This window comes from Molossus molossus, unplaced genomic scaffold, assembly GCF_014108415.1.
Source record: "Molossus molossus isolate mMolMol1 unplaced genomic scaffold, mMolMol1.p scaffold_m16_p_13, whole genome shotgun sequence".
NCBI lineage: Eukaryota > Metazoa > Chordata > Mammalia > Chiroptera > Molossidae > Molossus > Molossus molossus.
This window is the reverse complement of record NW_023425348.1, coordinates 72389812-72404546: the sequence shown is the minus strand read 5'-3', so window position 1 is coordinate 72404546 and position 14735 is coordinate 72389812. Positions and strand designations below refer to the sequence as shown.

Genomic DNA, 14735 nt, shown 5'->3' with positions numbered 1-14735 from the left:
ATGGACTCCTGCCTTGGTCTCCTTACTCCCATTCTGCTCATTTGCAGGCCCACCCTTGACAAGCCTCCAACGTTATCTCCCTTAAACCATATCAGGTCATTAAAAATGATTCATGGCACCTACCCTCTATGGAAAGGCATTCAAGGACCTTTACATTCTCGCTGAACCCACCTGCCCAGCCTCATCTCCTGCAGGCTCCTTTTCCAAAATACCTCCAGCCCCCATTATCCTATTAGATTTTGTTCCAATTAGAGTTGCTGAGCAGTGGCTAGTGCCAGGGACTGGGCTTGGTGCTGGAGATATACAGATGAATAACAACTGGTCCCTACCCTCAAGGTGCTCACAGTTGCAGCTTCACTTGATATTACTGGTAGAGTACCAAACACATTGCATAAAACTGTCATTTCATCCTCAGTACAGCTCAAGGGGGTAGGTATTATTATGATTCCCCACTTTAAAGATGAAGAAACGGAGGAGGTGAAGCAGTTTCCCAGGCTCACATAGCTGGTCTGTGGAGCCAGAGCCAGGATATCTAACCGCTGCTGATGCTTCTTCCCACGGCCTCCCCGTTCCTTCTGCAGCCTCCCCTCTTGTTGGCATCTCCTGCTACACGTGGCCCTGCTTACACGCTGAGACTCCCGGCATGTCAGTGAGGAACTGGGAGTCCCCGATGGCAGCTCAGACTTCTCAGGAACTAGTGAAAACCATACACTGGCTCTGGCCTTCTCCCCCCACCCCTAACTCCCTCTGGGTGTGGCTCGTCGTCCTTCACACTGGGCTGAACTTCCCTGCTGGATACTTCGGGGGGCTGGATTGATGATGGGTAAGCAGAAATAAGGACATTAAGGAATGATGAGCTTGAAAGGCGGCCTTGTTATTAGGTGAATGACAACAGCCCCTGCACATGTTCAGTACGCAGAGCCTGCAAAATGCTGACACCTCGTTTTGTCCTCGCAGCAACCCTGTGAGGTAAGCAGGGAAAACATCACAGTCTTCATTTTACAGGTAAGAAAATAAAGGCTTACAGAGGTTCAGTGACTCGCCCAAGATCACACAGCTAAGTGGTGAAAAATTCAAGACTAGTCCCTTACTCTTCTGACTGACGGAGTAGTGGTCTTTCAACCTCCAACCTGAGATTAACCACTCATTAGATTCAACTAGCGATCCCCAACCCCATTAATACATCATCAAGAAGTATGTATAGTTATTTCAATGAGTTTTGTAAAACTATCAAATCAAATTATCTCTAATAATTAAAAGTTGACATGTTCCCCAGATATTTTAAGAAAACATTGTGATAATAAAAGCCAGTTTGTATATAATACTTATTATATACCAGGCACAGCTCCAAGTAATTTATATAACTCAGTCTTCACAACAACCTATCATCCCCCTTTCACAGATAGGAAAATTGAGGCACAAAGAGGTTAAGTACACAGGTCATACAGATAGTATGTGAGAAAGAGAAAGGAGTTGGGCATGTTTGGCGGTGGGTGACCTGTCCTGAGCAGATGGTCATGCCAACCAGTGCAGGCCCGCTGAGCTCCATGCACACCTGGATACGGTCCTACCTGTGTCTCCTAAGGCTGCCTGCTCCTGGGAACCACATTCTCTCCAAGAATATGAAGAGCACAACTGGGGAAAGGCGGTGAATTCAATGACGAAGAGTAAGGAGACATGAACTAGGAAGAAAGGAGGTGATTGGCTGGCCCTCCTGTGTTTATCATCTTCTCAACATTCTACCTGCAGAAAGCCCTGCTGACAACAAGGGTAACGGGTCTGCCCGTGGTACCTCATCTCCGAAGGAGGATACTGGCATCATGCCCTGGTCTCAGCTCCCAGGACAGCCACATCACCTCCTCTCAGCATGTTCATCTATTACTGAGTCTCCGTCAGGATCCCCAGAATGTCTTCTGGCATGGCAGCCTGTGTTCTAAAGATGCAGTGATGTTCAGGAGACTGGGGCCCCACCCTCCTGGCGGCAAAGGCTAACGTTCTCATTCCACCCCATCCTTCGGCATTCCATGAATTCTGCTCACACACAGAGGTGAGAAGTCACGCAGGTGGCTCTCCTCTCGCCAGCACTGCAGGGTCACTGGGTCGCCACGGCAGCAGGATGCAGTAAAAATGAGTTCCACCCTGCTGGTCTCCCACAATAAAAGGGCTTTGGCAATCAAAGTGTGTAGCCCAGCCTCGTAGAGGGAGAAAACAACCAACATCACCACACACAAGTGAATTCAATCATCTCGTGCAACCTAAAGTTGTTTGATTTTCAACATCAGCTGGTATCTCTCGTAGTACAATGCACCGGCTAGGAACATAAAAAGGGTCTATGAGAACCCACAAACATTGATCCGTTCCAGCTTCAGGTAGCTTTCAAGCCAGAAGGTATGCTGAAGTCATGTGCCGGCCAACTCATCTTAGCAAACTAATAAAATTCTGGCTTAATCTTTAACACAAAGACAGTATTTACAACCTCAGTGTGACATGTTTTGCATTCCTGGACTGGGCTGCAATTAGATTCTGGTGATGACTGCTATGTCTGAGAGGCTCAGGTAAGCTCGGATGGAAATGAAATACCCCCACTCGGAACAGTCTCATTTTTCACTGCTTGGGTAATTCCCGACATCACGCTGCATCTGGGAAGCAGGTGGCTTTGTGTCAACAGAATCAGAACGACATTCTTTGGGGTTTGGCTCTGCAGGAGACGGAGTGTCTAATCAGGCTGCAGCTTCTCAATAGGTGAATTGGTTTAATAAACAATAAAATTCATTTGATTTCTTTGGCTGAAGCTAAGAGTGATCATCCAGAAAAACGAGGCATGCGTGACTCCCAGCAAGAACGATCTCCATGACATGCATTCCAGTGGCTACGAAATTTCATTCACCGTTTCATTCCTGCACAGATGGACTAAGCTCGGGAACTCAGAGCTGGAGGAGGGTTCTACCTGCCAAGGCTCAGGGTTCAGAGAGGTGTAGAAAGTAGAAAGAACCCAAAGACTCGGATGTGGGCCTGAGTCGCCCCTCTGCTGAGAGTCGTGTGACTTTGGACAAGTCCCGCAGTATCTCTTTGAGTTTCTTAGCAATAAAATAATAAAATCTTCCCAGCCACCTACCTCACTGTGAGTAGCAAGGGCTGCTGTAATGAGCAAGGGAGGTGACAGACGTAGGGGAGCCCAGAAAATTGTCCGGCATCATTTAGACGTCGGGTATTGCAGGGCATTGTATGCCCTTCACGGAATACCATGGAGGGAGCACGTGAATGGAAATCAGCCTTTGGATGTCCGCAGTCCCTTCCCCTCCCAGGCACCAGAGGTGGCCGGGGCAGGCCTGTGGAGGCTGTTGAGAGTGGATGACCTCCTGGCCAGGCTTCATTGGAGCCACTGGGGTGTGACAGCTGACTGGCCGAGGTTTTGCAGCTCGCCCCTCATGGCAGCCTTTGAGAATTAGCCACTCCGGCCAGCGGAAGAAGGGACATTCTGAGGGTCTTAGGTGAAGAGCCCTGCGTTGTGAGACAAGAGACCTAACTCTACTAAGAGTTCTGCTACTTACTAACTGCGATCTTGAGGGAGTCACTTCTTTGCCAGAGGGGGTCAGATTCGATGAAGGCCCCTTTTAGGTCTAGCTAGTTTTCTGTGCCTCAGTTTCCTCATCTGTACGAGAAGGGCCCTTCCTCGGAGGGTAGGTGCGAGGGCCGAGTGAACTGCTCTATGTGAAGCGCTTAGAAGCACTGACAGCAGAGTGGGCATGAGACAGCATTAGCTGTCAGTCCTGATGACAAATGAAGGCGGTACAGCCTTGACCGGCCCAGGTGGTGGCAGCATCGTCCCCTATACCAAAAGGCTGAGGGTTTGATTCCCAGTCAGGACACATCCTTGGTTGGGGTCCGTATGGGAGGCAACTGATCCATATTTCTCTCTGACATCAATGTTTCTCTCTCTCTCTCCCTCTCTCCCCCCCTTCCACCTTTCTCTAAAATCAATAAACATATCTGTGGGTGAGGATAAAATAAATAAATAAAGGGAGTACAACAAAATAATTATGCTTAACAACACTGAATTGTTGACTTAAAAATGATTAAGATGATACATTTTGTTATGTACATTTCACCACAAACTTTTAAACATTCAAACAGATAAATTAATGAATGAAAGGACTCCTTGGAAATGAGAATGTTTCTGAAGGGACTAGCAATGTCTCAAAAGCTAAGGGAGGAAAGGCAGGCAGAGCGCCCCCTGCAGGCCGGGCTCCTGCGTCTCTCCGCCCGCGTCCACGGCCTACCTTTGCCCTCTGAGGCAGGTTCATCACAGTGTCCGGCTTGAAGTCGTTCTTGTTCTTCCGGCAGAGCACAGCAGTGATGATGATGATGATGACGGTGACCACGGCGATGGGTGCCAGCACCGCGGCGATGATCCACAGGTTGTTGGGTGGGTTCTTCACCACAGCTGCAGGGAAGAGCCAGTGGGGAGCACATGACAAGGAGCACTGGGAAGGGGAAGGCCACCAGAGACAATCCCTCCCAGTCCCAAATCGTGAGATGGTTCAGAGGGTTTGGGATCAGAAAGGCTCTTGCCTTGGACAAGTGACTCAAGGTCTCTGAGTCTCAGTTTCCTCATCTGTAAAATGGGGCTATCACTTTGTGAGGCATCAGTGAGACGAGACACATGTGGTGCTTCGGTAGGTGCTCAATAAAAGGTGCTACTAAAAGGAGGAGGAGGACGATGGATAGGTATCAATTTTCCTCATTGGTGATGTCAATGAGTCAAAAAGAAGAGAGAAGAAATCTGAGCATTAGAGTGCTGGAATCAGGAAGCAAAGGCCACAGAGAGATGATTCTAAATATTGTCGTGAAGTCACCCTCTGAATAAGGGTTGATTAAAGTGTACCCAGCGGAGACCTCCCTCCCACGTTCGCAAATGGCTGGCTGGGGAAGCTGGGAATGCTTCAGTCTAATCAAAAGGATCCGGCTGTTCTCAGAGCCAGAGTACAGAAAAGAATGACCAAAGCCAATGTCAGTTGGAAGAATGTGTTATCAGACATGCTCTATATCCCGACAGCAGCTGGCATTACACAGGTGTACACATTTGTCAAAACGCATCAAATGAGATATGTAGGGTCTGTGCATTTCACTGTATGTAAATTTCACCTAAAACATCATAAAAAAATACTGAACTTGAGGCAATGATATGCACGCTGAAGTGTTTAGGGTTGAAGTCTACAGATGTTTGCAACCTTGAAATGCATCGGAAAATAAGATGGATGAATTGGTGAATGGAAGGATTGATAGATGAACAGATATGTAGTAATAAAAATATAGTAAAATGCTCATTGTGGAATCTAGGTGGTGGAGATTTGGGTGTTCACCATACAATTCTTTCAATTTTTTAATAAGTTGGGTTAGAAAAATGTAAGAAAAAGGAAAGGCCCTGGCGTGAGGTGGATGAGAGTCCCCTATAATCACTGGTGGGGAACCTTGGAAAACACTTCAGTTCAATCAAAAGGACCACTATGTTCTTAGAACCAAAATAAAGAAAACAGTAACCAAAGCAACTGTCTGTAGAAAGGCATTCTTGGAAGGGAGTGGGGTCTGCAGAAAAGCTACAGAATGAGAACCAAAGGCCAGGCAAGGAGTTGTCATGCCAGGGGAATGTGCCCTGACTGGCAAACATGGGTAATCTGGATGGATGGCAGGTCTATCTTCATGCAACTGGCTGTTTTGGTTTGGTCACGCTGTCCATTAGTACCACCAAGTTCTCTTCCCCACTCCCTGGATGATCTCATAGAATCATGGCTTTAAATATCACCTGTGTTCTGCCCAGCTGGTGTGGCTCAGTGGATGACTGTCATCCCATAGACTGAGAGGTCCTGGTTCGATTCCCGTTCAGGGCACATGCCCGGGTTGCGGGCTTGATCCCTGGTGGGGGGAGTGCAGGAGGCAGCCGATTGATGTTTCTCTCTCACATCAATGTTTTGTTTTTATCTCTCTCTCCCTTCCCCTCTCTCTAAAAAAAAAATCAATAAAAACATATGTAAAATAAATAAATCAATACCACCTGTGTTCTGATGAAGCTCATTTATACATCTCCAACCTCCACCCTCAATTCTAGATTCCTACGTCCAACTGCCAGCTCCACTCTCCAGTTAGATACCTAAGAGCTACCTCAAGTTAATATGTCCAGAATCCACTCTCCACTTCCCTCCGAAACCTATTCTTCCTGTGATATTCTCCACTCCAATAAATGTCAACTTCTTCCTTCCAGTTTCTCAGGCCAGTAATTTCGTCATCAGCGTTGACCCTTCTCTTTTACCCTCATCCAACATCCCATTCATCAACAAACCCTGTCATCTCCATCCTCGGGACATACCCAGGGTTTGTTCCCTTCTTTCCGTCACCGCCGCTTTCACTGTGGTCCAAACTCCCTACATCTCCCCCTGAATCACTCAGCGGCCTCCCACCCTGCACCTTGTCCCCTATGGTCTATTTGTAACACAGCAGCTGGAGTGATACTTTAAAAACTCATATCACAACACTCTTCTGCTCAAAACCCTCTAGAGCAGTGGTTCCCAACCTTCCTAGTGCCACGACCCTTTAATGCAGCTCCTCATGTTGTGTGTGGGCGCATCTGCATGTGGGCGGACCCGCCTGGAGATGGATGAGGAGCGGTGTCTCGGTTCCTAAGACCGTCGGAAATACGTGTTTTCCGATGGTCTTAGGCCACCTCTGTGAAAAGGTCGTTCCACCCTCAAAGGGGTCGTGACCCACAGGTTGAGAACCGCTGCTCTAGAGGCTCCCACCCTACTCACAGTAAAGGCCAGAGAATCCTTATAATTTCTATGAGTCCCTAAGTGATCTGCCCCTACAACCACCTCAGTCTGGCCTTATAAGCCCATTGCTCTCCCCTTGACTCACTCTGTTACCACCACTGGCCTCCTACTGTTCCTTGGATGTGCTGGACATGCCCCTGTCTCAGGGCCTTTGCACTGGCTGATCCCTCCACCTAGAACATTCTTCACCTACATATTCTCATGGCTCCCCCTCCCAGTTTCTCAGGCCAATAATTTTTTTTTTAATCTTCACCCGAGGATGTTTTACTTCTTCAGATAGAGTGGGAGGGAGGGAGAGAGAGAGAAACATCAGCGTGTTGTGAGAGAGACACGTAGACTGGCTGCCTCCCACTCGACCCCAAGCAGGGCCGGGGACGAACCGCAACCAAGGTAAGTGCCCTTGACTGGAATTGAACCCGCGACTCATCGGTCCATGGGATGATGCTCTAACCACTGAGAAAACCAGCCAGGGCTCTCAGGCCAACAACTTTGTCATCAGTGTTGACCCTTCTCTTCAGGGCTCTAAACAAGTGCCACCTATCTGTGAGTCCTCTCCTGTACTCCCTGGCACGCTCCATTCCCCTTATCCTACTCAATCTTTCTTCTTTTTTTTTTTTTTTTTTTATCCTCACCCGAGGATATTTTTCCTTTTTTTGTACAGATAGAGTGGGAGGGAGGGAGAGGAACAGAGAGAGAGAGAGAAACATCGACGTGAAGGGACACATCGAGTGGCTGCCACCCACACGACCAACCAGGGCCGGGACAAACCGCAACCGAAGTACATGCCCTTAGCGGGAACCGAACCCGGGTCTCTCCAGACCGCAGGCCAACGCTCTAACCGCTGAGCCAAACTGGCCAGGGCTCAATCTTTCTTCTAATGCAGTGCTTCTGAAACGTTCATGTGTACGTCAATCACCTGGAATCTCACTTAAACATGGGTTCTGGTTCATGTGGGTTGGGGTAGGGCCTGAGATTCTGCCTTTCTAACAAGCTACCATGCAGTACCCATGCCGCAGGCACCCGGGTCACACTCTAAAGCACATGTCACTATCTGACATGGTCCATATGTCATCTGGCACCCCCAGCCCCTCTGTTAGAATATACACTCCAAGAGGGCAGGAAACGTTTTGTCCCTTGTTCACTGCTGTATCTGCAGGGCCTAGAACAGGACCTTGTACATAGTAGGTGCTCAATTAAAAGCTGAATGAATGTCTAAATTAACTACCATTACCCTTGTTACAATTCAGCTTCCCATACAGATTTTCATACGGGACAGAGTAACGGGCAGTTAGAAAGAGAAGTGCCATCTCCTTAGTATTTCTAATCCATATTTTAAATTAATATACTGCCAATCTGATTTATATTTCAATATCTTAGTCAATCTGGTTAGCATGAGTTGATCCTCCTGATCCTGTTGAACTAGACTGGCAAAGCTGAGCACCAGACTCTGGAATATAAAGATCCCATTGGTGAGGACCTGGCCGGGAAGCCAGCCCACCTGCCTCTGACCCCCACCACCCCCGGCCTTCAGCTGGGGCCTCTCATCAGGCAGCACTTCGCTCCGGAGTGCTATTAGGGAAAAAGAACATCTTTTCCTCGGTTTTTGTCAATTGGTGATTAATCACATTATTAACTTCTGAAAACAGCTCATTAGATAATGTGCTTCTGTTGACATTAAACATTTAATTGCTACTGCTTTTAGTAATTTGGTATTTCTATGTGAGTATAAATGTCTTCGACATTTTTTAAAGCTTAGACCTGCTGTGAAAAATGTGCCTCTTTTTGGCTACGCTGTTCTACCCCGATAAAGAAGATGTATAGTGCGCCAGAACAGGGCGCCCTAAACATAGACCTGTTTTTTTTTTTTTCGTGAGCAAGAATGAACTAGGTACACGTGTTCTGCTTTTACTCAACTTTGTTGTTTTGGTGGATATGTTCCTTCTTGGTGCAGTCTGTGAAATCCTTTTACCTCTATTTCAATGAGGAGAGAACAGACTGATCTTATGTACATTAATAAATTCATTTAATAGTCAAAGACACAGTAAGGTTAGGTCAAACTGAAGTCATGCAAACACAATATATTCATTGGCACAATGATCTAAAACTACAAAGTCATGTACAGAGGTGAAAAGAAACAAATGGTTATTCGATTGGCAAGAAAGTCAGTAGAGGAAGGACAGGAAAGGGGACATGTTCTGAGCATCTCTGCGGGTTAGGTGCCGTGACAGGACCTTTGCCTGGGTGCTGTTCTTATCCCCAGTTTGCAGGTGAGCAAACTGAGCCCCAATGGGTTAGGTGCTTTTATGAAAAATCACTTCTCTGAAATACACAGTTTAAGTCAGTTCTGGGTTAATACACACACATACACAAACGCACGCACGTGTGCACGCGCACGTTTGTCAGAAAGAATGAAGGCAAAGGATCCACATAAGCTAAACTAAAAATAAATTATTCTCACATGGAACCAATGTTGAAAAGAGAAGAAATCTGTTTTGAAATGTTTCTGGCTCATTTTTGTGAGGCTGTGAAAACACCAGAGATCATGGCTGGTGTGAGTGGATGGGGAGGCGGGCCTCGCCCAGGGCCGGCCGCTGCTGAGTGCTTGGCCCATGCTGTCCGCCTGCCCAAACCACCCCATGGCTGTCATCCCCCTCGGGGTGCGGCCCATGAGGCCCCTGCGTGCCTCTGACCTCCTTGCTGATCTCCCACCATCCCCTTCTTCCTGGAACCTCGTCCCCAGGTATCTTCAGGGGTCACTCAAAAGTGACTACCTCAGCGATCCTCTTCTTGACCCCCTCCCCAAGAATTTAAAATCACTGTTATCTCCTCAGCGTCCCTTAGCCCTTCCCTGCTTAATTTTTCTCCACGGCACTTATTAGCATGAAACATTATTTATTTATTTTTATTTGATCTGCCCACTCAGGAATGTAAGCTCCATGAGGTCGGACTTTGTCTGTTTCATCCACTGCTAGGTCTCCGGTGCCTGGAACAGTACCAGGCACATAACAGGTGCTTAAAAAAGGAATTTGTTGATCCCTGGCCGGTTTGGCTCAGCGGTTAGAGCATTGGCCCGCGGACCAGAGAGACCCAGGTTCGGTTCCTGCTAAGGGCATGTATCTTGGCTGCAGTTTGTCCCCGGCCCCGGTTGGGGTCACACAGGAGGCAGCTAGTCAATGTGTCTCTCTCACATCGATGTTTCTCTCTTACTCCCTCTCTCCCTCCCGCTCTATCTGAAGATAAATGCAAAAATGTCCTTGGGTAAGGATAAAAAATAAATAAATAAATTTGTTGGAAAAAAAATCGAATGAGCATGAGTTCCTTTCACCACAAGGTCAGCCTGTAGCTTTCTGTAAATGACATTTTTGAGGTGAATGTCTGATGGCCATGTAAGGCAAACCAATTCCTGCTCTGGTTTGGCTCTGCGTGGAGAGACTTTTTTCGACTCTGTCAGCTAGACAACTACTATGAAGGGCCTCTCACTCCAGGTCCTGCAAAGGGAGCGGATGAAAACCTTCACAGTAAATGCAGCTGCCTCTTTAGAATTCCCTGCTGCCTCCTTACCTAGAGGTGACGAGGTGAAGTGGCACTGTACCCTCCAATTGAAGGGCACACAGGGCCCTGTACCCTGGCCCAGAACTAGCAATTTAGAAGACCCTGGAACACACAGAACGTTAACAACCCCCTATCCCCCAGAGGGATAAGGTGTTCATTCAACACTGTGACCGTTCAAAGTGTTGACCTCAGATTCACACGGCAGGCTGATTTCAGAACCATTAGGAGAAAATGAGATTGACAACATCTCTGTTCCTCCTCTTCTTCATTGGTCGCAGCTTCTTCCTCATCCGATCCTGGGCATGGAGGCATGTCCCACGGTCTGTCCTCCAGCTACACCCTCCCCCAAAGCACTCAGATTTTCTCTGGGATTTTAACAATAACAACATTCTCAAAATCTATAGTGTTAACTTGAACTTCTCTTCTGAAATCCAGGCTTGAATTCCAACAACTTTCTTAACTTCAGTCCTCAATATCCCACCAACACCCTCAATGTTTTATCAGCACCCCTCAATATCCCAACAGCACCCCTTAATACCTCTCCTTTCTAAAAATGCTTCTCCCCTCCAACCCCCTTTCTATTTTCACTAGTAGCCCCCTATTCTGTGAACTATATGGGTCCCTAACCTTCACATCACCTTTCTTTCCTCCCTCCCTCTTTCCTTCAGTCCTACCTTGTGGACAAATGAGACATTCAGCTACCACTTACTAAGTGCTTAATCGGCGCCCCAGGATTGTACTAAGCCCTGTCCATGCATAATTCTCTCATTTAGTCCTCCGAGTAGCTCTATTAGGTCTGTTTTTAAAAAAATGTATCACCACTTTACAGATGAGGACAATGAAGGTCAGAGAGGGCCGTCCACTTGTCTCTGAGCTCCCCAGCTAAGTGGAAGCGCAGGGGCACGCATCCAGGTCTGTCTTGCTGCAAAGGCTCTGCTCCCCCCTGCTCCGCTTCGGTGTCTTCCAACCATGTGCCTCCCTCGGGGCCTGGCACAGGCACTTAGCAAAGGCCAGTCATTTGCCTTCTCAAGAACAGAGCCAGACAGTAGTTGGGGCTGGATATTCAGAGATAAATGAGACATTGCCACCGCTTTTAAAAGGCTCATGAGGGAGAGAGAAACAACTCATGTGCTCAATGTGATAAGGGCAATGGAAGCCCCTGGAACTAAGAAGATTGGGGACAGGGGGCTCTGCTTCAGGGGTCAAGGAAGGCTTCAGAGGAATAGGAAATGTGAGGGATGAGTACTCCTGTGTGGCCGAAGCATGAGGTATGAAGGAGAGGGGACCCGGCTGGGAAGGGACCGGGGCGTCGGTTGAGTACCTAGTACGAAGGGCTTGGAAGACCCATTTTAAGGAGTCTAGATTTTATTCTGTGAACAATAGAGAACCATCAAATGTATTTTTTTTAATGGAGTAGATGTAAGATCAGAATCTGTGTTTTCCAAAGAGTATATAATGACTCTAATTACAGTATGGATGGTGCATTAACGGCAAAGTGACTGAGGTCAAGTTATTTGGGAAGCACTTGCAAAGTCTAAGAGGACACGATGAAATGGAGGCGAGGGGGAGTTATTGCAGAAGGGACCCGAGAGGACCACGTGGATCTGGAGGAGACAGAGAAGTCAGGCTGAGAGACAGCACTTTGGGGCTCGGCCGAACAGGCTCTGGAGCCTGGCTCTCTGAGTCGTAGCCAGCCTCTGGGTGATCCCCTAGGTGATCCCGGGACTCATTCCCAAAAGGCTCCGTGCATCTTCTAAATCTGGCCCGATCTCTCTCCCACCTGTGCTCTCACACCTTCCACTGTCCCCTTCACCATCAGCCAGGGCTCCTTAGCCTCAACCACCTCCTCCGACACTCTGTTCACCCCTTGCTCTAAATAAAGCCAGCTCTCGATTTTCTGCCCTTTCTCAAGCATCACAGGCCTCTGACCGAAGTGAGGGGGCCACAGAACTCATAGGTCAAAGTAGCTGGGACCGAAGAAGCAATGCAGAAGCAGACACAGTGAACCAGGCAGAAGCAGAGACAGTGAACCAGGCGAAAATCTCCAGCAAATGAATCGTATACGCACATTCTCCTTCCCCTGCCCACCAAGGCCGGACTCTCTCAAGCAATACACCTCTCTAAGGCCATCAACTCCCCCCCGTGTTTCTGCACTCCAGGCACTGAGCTCCTTGTTTTCCAAGCATACCCGATACTTTCCGCTTCCATTCTTTTTCTCACGCTGCTCCCTCTCTCTGGAATATACACCCTTCCTCTCCCTCTGCTGAAATCTTAGCGTGTAACACAGTTAAGAACCTATGTTTGCGGTTGGACACATCTAGATTCATATCTGGGTGACCTAAGCACTATTTCTGCGGGGCTGACCAACTCAGTTAACTTTTCTGAGCCTCGGTTTCCTCATCTGTAATTTGGAGCTGAATAAAGTTGCCCCGATGAGAAGAGAAAGTGGGAAATCTATGTAGAGCCATGAGCACAGCAGCTGCCATGAGGGAGGGTATTCAAAGAGGCAGCTATTATTTTTAATATCCTTTTAATATCCTCTGCACACTCTTTCCAGGTGCCCCTTCAGAGCAAACCCCCCTGTCAGCCCCGGTGTCACCCTGCCTCCTTGTAGCACTGTCCTGCAGGCCACTCCTTTGGATCTGCATGAACGCCCTCTCTGCTCCTTAGCGGCAGGGAGCAGGCCTTGCCCACCTCTGTATGTCTTCCAGCACCAACGCAGTTCTTGTGGGGCTCTGCAAATTATCTTTAACTCCCCAGCAGACAAATATGATCTCAGCTGTGGTGACTTTTCCAACCATTCACCTGACTATACTGAGGAGGAAGAGTGGGTAGAATTTGGGCATAGCAATATTATTACTATCTTTCTAATATTCGAAACATATCTCTTACCCAAATCGTATTGCTTCAAACACAGCTGACTGATTGAAAAACCTTCTAGAACAGAAATGTGTTTATCTCTGGGTCCATTAACTGGAGCTTAGGGAATCATTTGATTTGCAGAAAACATTTAACGGGTTAAAAAGAATGAATGGAAAGAATATCCCCTTACGGTCAGCTTGCAGAAGGACAACGTGATGCAAGGTCAAGGCCATCCTTTGGGAGTCAATGGTGCTCAGGATCTTGGCAGCTGCAGTCCCCAGCAAAGGCTTCCCGTTGTACAGGGTGTAGTAAGTCAGCTCCGCTGGGTCCTTGGGTCCCGGCACGCGCTGCATCTTGACCATCTTTCAGAAAAAAAGAGGCCATGTTTCTAGGGCACCTTGCATAGACCCTGCAATCCCTCGGGTGACCAGCAGGCTCTCTCCTGACTGCTGAAGCCTTCTATGGCCCAGTGCACCCACACCATACATTTTAGACATCAACCTTCACGTACCTCCCCAGCACCAACCCGCGAAAGCCCTGCTGTCACCGGAGGGGAGGCGGGGAGGAGAAACTATGAACATCTGGAAAGCACAGTTTGAGGCTGGAGAAAACACTGAAGCAGTGATGTCTTGCAGCCTCCAGAGAACTCTGGCCTCATTTGAAAATAGGCCTGCACATTAATTCAGGGCATGTTAGGTTCTTCTCAAACAAGATTTGTAATTTCAAACTCCTGAAATTGCCAGAGAAGAAAAAAAATGAACATATATGTCTGCAATTCCAAAGATCTCTGATAAAAGCAGTATCTGGAGACTCCAAGTTCTTTTCCTAAAAGAACCTTTCTTGCTTTTTCTCACCGTGCAAGTTATACATATTCACTACAGAAAATTTGAAAATACAGAAAAGAATCAAGAAGTGAAACAAAATAAAAACACTCTGTACTTCCTCCACCACAAGCTAATGACTATGATCATTTTAGAGTATTTTTTGTTTTCCCTCCACAAACCTTTTATTTATTATTTTACAAAATTATTTATTATACTCGCTATACAGTATAACATATTGCTATTGTTACTTGTATCTTTAAATGATCTTAAATATAACAAAGGTATAAATGTTCATTCCTACGTTATAATTCACACCTCATAAATTTATTCAGCAAATCCTCTATTGATAAACATTTAAATTGTTATTCATTTTCCAGTATTGTGATTAATAATTGGAAATCATGATAAATGCATAAAACATACATTTTAATACCTACATAATGTTCTACTGCATGCATGTCTCATGCACATAACTGACCCTTCATTTTTGAACATTTAGGTTGTTATCAACTTTTCACTGTTATAATTAACAATTGATAGACTTTATAGCACAGTATAGTGTTTTTCTAAAGTGTGTATTACAGATTACGAGTTTCATAGGTAATTGAAAGATATTACAAAAATGTTTATAATAGCATTGTTAATAGCAAAAAAAAAAAAAACCTAAAAATTC

The 14735-nt window shown here is 46.8% G+C and overlaps 1 protein-coding gene across 1 annotated transcript in view; it reads right to left on the bottom strand.

The window, feature by feature from the left end:
- The window catches only part of KIAA1549L (KIAA1549 like), a 107640-nt gene that overhangs the window by 64754 nt on the left and 28151 nt on the right, over window positions 1-14735 (bottom strand). The window contains exons 9-10 of the mRNA XM_036259001.1: window positions 13429-13600; window positions 4281-4444 (exon numbers count right to left, since the gene is read on the bottom strand). Of these exons, the coding sequence (XP_036114894.1) occupies window positions 4281-4444; window positions 13429-13600 (336 nt within the window). The remainder of the gene's footprint in view (window positions 1-4280; window positions 4445-13428; window positions 13601-14735) is intronic.